This window comes from Platalea leucorodia, assembly GCF_965183815.1.
Source record: "Platalea leucorodia genome assembly, chromosome: 18".
In the NCBI taxonomy this organism is placed as follows: domain Eukaryota; kingdom Metazoa; phylum Chordata; class Aves; order Pelecaniformes; family Threskiornithidae; genus Platalea; species Platalea leucorodia.
Window position 1 is genome coordinate 5,187,282 of NC_138840.1, and position 9,859 is coordinate 5,197,140.

General features: G+C 45.7%; 1 protein-coding gene across 1 annotated transcript; it reads left to right on the forward strand.

The window, feature by feature from the left end:
* The first annotated feature begins 3,078 nt into the window (after positions 1-3,078).
* Positions 3,079-8,573, forward strand: MYCBP (MYC binding protein). The gene is made up of 5 exons (XM_082329705.1): positions 3,079-3,203; positions 3,417-3,489; positions 5,194-5,242; positions 5,986-6,115; positions 8,474-8,573. The coding sequence occupies exons 1-5, from the start codon at positions 3,189-3,191 to the stop codon at positions 8,516-8,518; spliced, it is 312 nt and encodes a 103-aa protein (XP_082185831.1). The 5' UTR covers positions 3,079-3,188; the 3' UTR covers positions 8,519-8,573.
* The last annotated feature ends 1,286 nt before the right edge of the window (positions 8,574-9,859 follow it).

Here is a 9,859-nt window from a genome sequence, read left to right on the forward strand (position 1 = left end):
CGTGAGTTAACCCGTGAATCGCCCTCGCCAACGCTGGGATCGTTACCGAGCATTGCGATATAGGCAACGCCTATGTGTAAGAGCAGCTAAATTGTTCAACTTCAACCAGCTGTTTCACCTAGATAGAAAAGTTGTGTAGCCCTTGGAATATCAGCTCAGTCACTTTTAAACAGTCTCTTTACTTCCTTTGTAATGAAAGGGTGGCTTAGACCTCAGCGTATAAACTTCTACGCTACCCCTCCAGCTAAAAAGGAAAACATACCTCGTCTAAGTCCACATATTAGGAAAAGTCAGGCATAAAATCACAGCTGATACTATTTAAACTGAACAAAAGTAGAAGACAAAATCTACAGTCTAACGATATATTTTATGAAGACCAGGAAATGAAATTAGGCTAAAGATGGCACTGGCGCTCTCAGCAGAAATTAATTATCGGTAAATATGTTTCTGCTTAATCGCTCTGAGAATTCAGACATTTGATAGCTGTCTGAAAGCAGAACGTCAAACATATTCCGCTGTTTGAACTGTGTTAAATACAAAAAGGACAAAACATTTGATACATGTATCACTAATTCTTTGGCTCCACGGTACACTTTTTTTTCAGTGTATCACCACTGACTTCCTCAGCAGAAAAATCTGAGTCAATCTCTTACCGTATACTATTACTGTTAAATACACTATTACATTTTTAAAGCATCATGAATTACAAATGAGTTGTGAGCTTTAATTCTGAGATTTTGCATGACACTGATAAGCTAGCAATTTTTTTTTTAATCAGAAAACAAGTTACTGAAATTTATTAATCAGAAATTTTGGATTTCACAAACCTTACTATGGTAAAAAAAAAAAAAAAGAGGAAAAAAAGAAAAAATGATAGTACCTTCCTACTTTCAGTTACAATATAAAAAAAAACATATAAAAGGTTTATCAAACTGTAAACCTACTCCTTTTCTGGATGCTATGGGGTCCGTCTGTCCCCTGAATACTGACAAACTTTTAAATCAAAGAATGCTTATAACTGATTAGAAGGAGCATTTCCATTTATGTTTTTTACGGGGGTAATAAAACAAATAAAGGACATTCATCCACTTGCTGCTCCAGTCCATGTAGTGCAAGGCAAGTTCCATGAAACATCTTGAAATAATAAAGGAGGGAAAGATGAACAAAATACTGTGTTACATTTGTAATTGAGACTTCCATGAATGAAATACCTTTACTTGAGTTGCACTGACAGGCTGTAAATACTTGGTGAGGTGGTCGCATCTGGGATGTATTAGTGTATACGTGTGTATTTTTTACTAATGGATTTGGGACGCATTAGTGTATACGTGTGTATTTTTTACCAATGGATTTGACTTACTGTACGTGTACTGGAAAAATAATTTGTGAGATGTAGCGTCACGATGTTACGGCATCGTTAAATTCGTAGTGTGCATTATCATCATGCTTATGAGCCAGCCGTGTTTCAGAGTGGCTGAAGGCTGTGCAATAGGAAAAAAAGGAGCCAGAAAACCTACAAGGCTCTTCTGCTTGCAGCATTAATTTGGCCCCGTCCACATAAGAAATACGCATTAATACCATTAAAATTATTCACTGTAGATTTCTCTCCAGCGGCTATTCTTCTCACCTCTGGTATCTCTCTAGGTGTATACATAAATACAGCCCTGCGTAATTCTGCTTACACTGTAAAATTTATCATTGTGTAATATACAGGAAGGTATATAAATGTATAGCGTGATTTAGCTGAGTTAATACTGCTACTGTGGCTTTAATTCTTGCATTTCTTGGTGTGTGAGTTTCTGTGGGTGATAACTGTGCTAATGCATGTTTTGCATTTAATGTCTCCGGAATAAAATGCCTAGTATTTAATAAACTCCTCTCCCACTGTCTAAACAATAGAAAATTAGCATTTAGATGCTCACATATGGGATATGGTGTTTGCATTTCTGTTGGTTCAAGATAAGATACAAAAGAATTTGTTTTTCTGCTGCTGGCAGAGGATTTCTATTAACTTTTTTGTGTGGACATGGGTCAAACATTCTGGTTCATCACAGCACCTTGCCAACAGAAAAGTGTAACTTAATTCAGTGAAAACTGAAGACGTTGCAGAAGAGCGTGCAGAAAAAGTGTGAAAAGACCCTAACATTGCAGGTGCAGGATTATGTGGTTGGTTCTTTCTTTTTTATTTTTGTAATAAACAGATTTTATCAGTCATAGAATCATAGAATCACAGAATCGTTAAGGCTGGAAAAGACCTTTAAGATCATCAAGTCCAACCATTAACCCAGCACTGCCAAGGCCACCACTAACCCATGTCCCTCAGCACCACATCTCCCCGGCTTTTAAATCCCCCCAGGGACGGGGACTCAGCCCCTGCCCTGGGCAGCCTGGGCCAGGGCCTGGCAGCCCTTTGGGGGAAGAAGTTTTTCCCAATGCCCAACCCAAACCTGCCCTGGCGCAGCTTGAGGCCGTTCCCTCTCGTCCCATCGCTTGTTCCTGGGGAGCAGAGACCGACCCCCCCGGCTCCAGCCTCCTTTCAGGCCGTTGCAGAGAGCGATGAGGGCTCCCCTCAGCCTCCTCTTCTCCAGGCTGAGCCCCCCCAGCTCCCCCAGCCGCTCCTCCCCAGCCTTGTGCTCCAGCCCCTGCCCCAGCCTCGCTGCCCTGCTCTGGCCACGCTCCAGCCCCTCCATGGCCGCCTTGGGGTGCGGGGCCCAGCGCTGAGCACAGCATTCGAGGGGCGGCCTCACCAGTGCCCAGCGCAGGGGGACGATCCCTGCCCTGCTCCTGCTGGCCACACCGTTCCTGATACAAGCCAGGATGCCACTGGCCCCCTTGGCCACCTGGGCACCCTGCTGGCCCATGTCCAGCGGCTGTCGACCAGCACCCCCAGGCCCTTTCCCGCCGGGCAGCTCCCAGCCGCTCCTCCCCAGGCCTGCAGCGCTGCACGGGGCTGTTGTGACCCAGGGCAGGGCCCGGCCCTGGGCCTGGCCGACCCTCGCACCGGGGCCCGGGCCCGCTCAGTCGGTACCGCAGCGCTTCGCGTGGCGCCGCTTCCGCCGTTGCAAACGGCCGCGGGAGGCCGGGGCGGGCGCGGGGCGTTGCCGCGGCCCCGTCGCTGCGGTAACGGCGGGGAAGCCGTACAAGAGCGGTGCGCAGGCGCGGCGCGGGGCAGGCGCGCGGGGGGTCAGATGGCGCATTACAAGGTAGGGGGGAGCGAGCGAGCCGGCGGCGACGCGGGGTCGGTGCGGCTTCGCCTGCCGCCTGCGCGGAGGGGCCGGGCCGCGGGTTGGCGCCGGCTCGGCCCTCCGTGCCGCCGCCGCGGAGGAGGGGGGGCCGGCCGGCCTGCTCCGACCGGCCGCCGCCGCAGCTGAGGGGGGGGCGCCGCCGATCTGACCCGTGTGGGCGTCCTCCCTCAGGCCGCCGACTCCAAGCGGGAGCAGTTCCGCCGGTACCTGGAGAAGTCGGGGGTGCTGGACACGCTCACCAAGGGTAAGCCTGCGGCCGGGGGCCGTTCCCCTCGGGGGGTCCCGCTCCGGCGGCGCCGCTGCCGGCCGCCCCCCGGGCCGCCCCGGCGCCCGCCGCCGGCCCCTCGCCGAACCGGTCGCTCCTTCTCCTCAGTCTGGGGCGCGGCCGGCGGCGGAACCGGCCCGGGAGGGGCGGTGCGGGGGTCGAGGCGGAGCCGGGCGGCGAGGCGGTGGGCGCGGGGGAGCCCCGCGGGAGGGCGGCCCGGGACCGCGGCGCCTCCGCTCCCTGGCGGCTCCGCGTTCGTGGCCGGGTCGGTCGTTAGAGACGCGCCTGGCAGCGGAGAGGCGGAGGCCCCTCGGGCAGGGCAAGGCGGTTCCCGGCCCCTCGGGTACCGCTCCTGCTCGGCCAAAGCGCTTGGCCCCGGCTTTTGGGAACAGCTGCATTTCTTGGGGCTGTTATCTGCCAGAGCTCTCCAGAGAAAGTCAGGGCTTGAGACAAAATAACAGCAAACGTGCTCTGAAAAACACTCTATTAAAGAAGATCCTTTCTTGAGTAGACCTTGGCGCTTCTCCTAAAACTAATGAACCCGTAAGTTTTGTGTGAGTGACTATCCATACCGGAATGGGGAAATGATGATGCTAAACTTGATGCATACTTTGGCTTTCTGTATGGCTTAGCATCTTCTGAGTCCTTCTGAAGTCTTTTTGAGAGTCTTCCAACAGTATGTGGAGAAAATCTGTTAATATTCCTGCTTGGAAACTACGCTGTTTGAAGAGGGAGCGGCAGATCTAGGATGTCAAGTGAATAGGTGCCGCGCTAAGACGCTCGGCCTGGCTCGTGGGTACCGTTTGCTTGCTTTCTATTGCAATCCTAAGCATCCTATGGGATGGCAAAACAAGTCTGCCAAGCAGCGTGGCATCCTAATTTTGTTTTTAACTCAGGTGCTTAGCTTAAAACTAATTTGGCTGTGCAGTTTGGACATCTGAAAGCAGGAGAAGGGCATCTAAGTATTCATGAAAGCAGACGTCTTCTGTAGCCACGTGTGCCCCTGTGGGGAGGGGGAATGGTGATGTTTGGGAACTTTCGGAGTGTTCATGTGGCCGAGTTCTCCAGGTATGGAATTGGTATGTGTACGGCTAGTTTTATTTAAGCTGTACTGCTGCTGATGCCTGACCTCTCTGGCACTCTGTTGGCCGCTAAAGCCCCCATCCATAGAGATGATCGGCGTCACCTACTCTGATGGTAGCCATTTAGTTTTGTAACTGTAGGTGTTCGATGGAGGTTTGCTTTTATGCTGAAAGTTACAGAAGTGCTGATGTTGTCCTGCGGTTCAAATATGTAGCTTAAGTGGAAGTAATGGTTTATGAAGGGAGAGTCTCAAAATAATTAGAATTTCAATTTTGCTGATGAAAACCAGTACTAGGGTTGTGTGTGGAATGTGTAAGAATTGTACAGGCTGTTTTGTGTTCCATGCTAGAATAGCCAAGGACTGTGGTTAGGGGATCAACAAAACTTCTGTCTAGCTGTTACTGGGTGCGATGCACTGTTCCCTCCGGTACAGCGGACCTAGTCTTTATGTCAAAGTACATAGGTGAAAATCTTGTTAAACAGAAAAATGTGCTATAAATGTGGCATGCAACTTGTAAGCCTTCTGACTGTTGGTACATGTTTTTAAAACTTAAGAATTGCATGAACTTCTTGCAATTGTTGAATATTTTCTATTTGCAGTGTTGGTAGCCTTGTATGAAGAGCCAGAGAAACCAAATAGTGCACTGGAGTATCCTTTTTCTCTTCCGTGAATTGTTTGTAGAGACTTCACACGAAACAGCAGTACTGCTTCTGACTCATAGGCGAACTGGAGAGGCTTGTTTAGAAGACTTAAATTGAGAACATGGCTTTTATGGATGCATTTTAGCTAATAATTGTGTTCTTACAAGCTAACAGAAAGTCTGACAGGATGCCAGACAACTGTGCGTATCAGTACACTAGCAATTATGAAGTTAAGTTATAGGCCATTACAGAATGTCGTAGACCTGCAGCATTAGATTTGAGTACTTACAGTATCTGTGGCTTCTGAAGTCGGCTTCTTCACACTTCCTCTTTTTTTTTTTTTTCTTTAATCATACAAGAGGGAAAACAAATTAATGTCTTTTGTTTCTTGCTATTTTTTTATCAGCCTCCCTTTTTGGCTATTGCTTCTGGCTTTTTGCTTGTTCCTTTTAACTCTTCAAAACTTCTGTGTTTAGGAGAGGAAAAGGAGGGTGTAGTGAAACATGAGAATTTGTCCTGTGCGTACTGATGTCTTGCTTTGTTTTTTCTTTTAAGGAATATACCAATGAACTTGAAAAGCTTTCTTATTTTTGTAACTTCATCCTGTAGGATGAAAAGCACTGTAGTAACGTTAAGTGGTTTAATGCAGTTTTGGTCATGTGTATTGCAGCACTAATTTCATCGCAAGTGTTAAAACTAAAATGCGGTTATGCTATCTAACTGAAGAAATACTTAACATCTAAATATCAGCTTTCTGAAGCATCATCTGGGAGCTTCAGCTCCTGAGAATCCAGAAATAGAGGCACTTCGCTTGGAAGTGGCAGAGATGAAAGAAAAATACGAAGCTGTGTTGGAAGAAAATAAAAAACTGAAAACCAAGGTAAAAGTCTACTTAGTGTTCTTCAATAGTTCTGTATTACACAACAAGACAATACTTTAATACTTAGAATACAGCTAACTTTCTTCCATTAGAGTAACTGATAAATGTTGTTGCATCATTTAGCCTCATGGCTGAGGAATGCTGATAGAATTCATTGTACTAAAGATTTCTTTTTTGATGGGACACTTCCTGTATAGAATAGTATTGCTAAACTAGGGATTTTATTCATTTATTTAGTGAAAGTGGATGCTATCGAGGCTAATCCCATGTCTTCATTCAGTCCTGTCTGGATGTGTTTAAGTTGTCTGATATTATGTAGCTCATGCTTCCACAAGAGTTTTGAACAAGAAGAAAGCTAATGTATCTATTAAAAGGCTTTCAAAAGGCAAACTGAAGGAGGAATATTATATATTAGTTTGTGTGACCTGGCACAGACTTGCAGGTGGCAGGACGCTACCAGTGGAGGCACTCGTATCCCTGTGGAACAGTAACGCACGCTTTTCAGCTGAAACAACCCTGCTATTCCTCCGCCTGCGACAGCAGTGGATCTGAAGTGCTAGCTAGGGCAGAGCCGTTCTTTAAGGGGTCTACAGGCTGTCTGAAACAGCTCTGAGATGTGAACAACTTCCCCCTGCGAGAGGGCGCTGACTGTAAACCTAACGCCACCAGAGAAGGAAACCTTTGAGAACCTTAATAAGCGAGTAGCTTATGTTCCGCCTCAAGTTTCCATGCATTTGTTGGAAGAAGACGGCGGCTGTTACGTGTGAACATCCCGATGGGTTTTTTACTGGGAGACAACCACCCTACCTTAGTTCTGGGAGAAAGGATTCTTGGGCGTTACCCTTTCGTATTTCTCATCTGGAGTGCCCTCTTGCTGCCCTAGTAATCCTCCTCTTTCTCTGTTACCCACTGTGAGTCCTTACAGCTACATTTGTTATTTCTCACTAGGAAATATGGCAAAGAGCAGAATTTTAGGGGGAGTAGCAATAGACCAGCAGTTCACTTGGCGTAGCCGACTTAAAAATGCAACCGATAGTAAGTAGACACATGAAAGCAGAGTAACCTGGGTCTTTGTTTAAAGAAATCTTTTAAAGAAGTGAAAACTTGTTCCAGGAAAGTAAGCCCTTCCATAATCATAGGTTATTTGTGCTTTCACCTTCTTCAGCCTTCAAATGAAAACTCTTATGTGTGTTCCAGTAGTAATGTTTTTGCTTTTTCCCCTCTTTCCCCTACCATCTTTTGCCCGTTGTTCTGACATACCGTAGAAGTTCACATGGACAGATTGCAGGGAGAACACTACCATTGAGCTTTTTTTTTTTTTTTCTTTTCTTTAGCAGTCATCTAGCATACAACACATGCATTTAACTGTGCACTTATTGGTAACTTGAATCATGTCCAAGTAGGTGGTGTTCTTCTGTTGCATTCATCTGTGAAGATCTGTTCTTTTCCTTACATTTATTGGTCAGCCTGTCAGGTATTTGGGGGGGCAGGAACTCAACAGTCAGTTAGGCCTTTGTGGAAAAGAAAACTGACTTTGGATTGTGCACTGGCCATCTTTTGTGGTAAAATCTACAAGAAAGACAAACTGCTATTTTAGCAGTTCTTGTTAGTGATATAGTGATTGCTGTAATTTAGTGTTGCTACGAGAAACACATGGGTGTTTTAATTTTTTTAGTGTACTTTGTTTATTTTTAACCTACTCTGCAATTTGCAGGAGAAGGGAAGAATCTTAATTGAGGAAACTGGACTGGCCTATTTCAGAGACTCAGTCCTAGAACTGTTTTTGAAGCTTGAGCTTATCTTTAATGTAACTGAGGTCAAGTAAACACTTTCATATGTGTCTTTGGAAATAACTTTACAAGCAAAGGCCATACTTTAGTGCATAGCCGCCTAGGCCATACGCTCCAGAAAGCATAATGAAAGCTAGAATGATTACAGAAAATGTCAGTTTGGGTACTGTTGCTGTGAGAATGACCCGTTTCATTTAATCATATTCCAGTGAAATCAAAGCTTATAAGGCACTGATCATTATCAGCTGCTATTTGAGATGAAAAGTACTTAATGAGACCTAGAACAAGAAACAAGGAAGAAATTAAGGGCAAGACCTGTATGCTTGCAAGTGCGTTTAAAAAGCCCCCTTGTTATAGCGGCATGATTATACAAGGTGACCAATTGATGTTTTGAGGGAAGGGTTACTTTGTTGCCTAACTTGAAAATAGACTTGGATAAATATCAGTGATGGATTAAAATGCAGAAAGTAAATGGAACACTTCCAGACCAAATGTTTTCCTACATTTCTTAATGTAGAAAGTCTCTGAAATGTTGCAGCTAACTCAATTCCTCTCTTTAAATCCACAGCTGGCTCAGTATGAACCACCTCAAGACGAGAAGCATGGTGAATAACAGTAGTTTCTCCTTTAATGCCTTGACTTAATAAAGGGCTTCCTGAGAACTGCAGTCTTCTTTTTATTCACCACCCCCCCCCCCCGTGAACTCTGCATGTCTACTTTGTTACCTCGTCATCTTAAAGAAAGATAAATGCAGTATCGTGAATGTACACCTATTTTTGTGCAGCTGGAGCAGCAACTGATGAGTTTAAGCATACTGGCCAACTTTCTGGCTTCTGTGTTTGAGAAAAGGTGATAGTTATGATGAAGTTGTAAATAACTGTGCCTGCTAACTTTGTGTAAATTTTGCATCATGGTCAATGGTCCTGTTAAGCTGCTGCTCTCTCTCTCTTGGTTTCCTTGTAACTGGAGGGGGTGACATGACACAAATGGACCAACTGTAAACGAAAGCAGGACCTCCAAGGTATGTCCTAAGTCAGTTCTCAGCAGTGAGTTTAGGCTTCTACTGAAGCTGATAGGGTAACTGTCTACTCAGAGGGGCACAAAAGGAGTGAGTATAGTTGAGTGATGGACGCAGCACAACGTTGGAGATGCAGGACCTGCTGAACTCACACTTTTTTTTAATTTGCATGAGCTGTACTGATTTCCTTGCAGTTCATGTCTCCGATCCTGTTTCAGAAACCGGGCCTTGGAGAGTTGATCCAGATATTGCCTGGATGGTTCTGAACAGAATACAAAATTCTTACTTGTCGTGGATGTCCTGTGTAATTAGAGTGGCGCGTGTAAGAGTACAACGTGGGGAGTTCTGCTTTCCAATTCATCCAACGGGGAAAAGAAAATCTAGGCAGGGCAGAAAATCCAAGAGTGGGGTGTGTGACTTGTGATTCCTAATTTTGCCTCTATGTTCCATGGCCCCTGTTTCCCTGAATCAGCTTCACAATTCTGAAATGCAAAGTTGTCCTTTAAAAAAAAAAAAAAAATTCATTTTAAAGAGCTGCATTCGTCTCCTATCCTAAAACTAGGTACTTTAAAGGCAACTAATGACAGGAAAAGTAAAGGGGTGGGGGGGAAGTGCAGCAGCTGTCTTATGCATTAGATCCACTGGCTATTAGTTTAACTTTGTTGTTTCTAGGATGGGCTTTGCAGCTCATCTTACAGGAGCGGGAGGATGGATCAGAACTTTTGCTAAAGGCAATGTACAAACTGAAATCCAGGGCTAACGAATGTAATGGGTGCTTACCTTGCTACTGTACCCATTATTGACCTAAAGAAGCCAGAAGAGAGGTAAACGAGGGGAAAATACCGTGTTAAATCTTTAAAACGACACCACCACCCCGCCACCACGAACAAGCAAGCAGAACAAACGCCCCCTGCTCTGGCACAAAGGGGAGAAGCG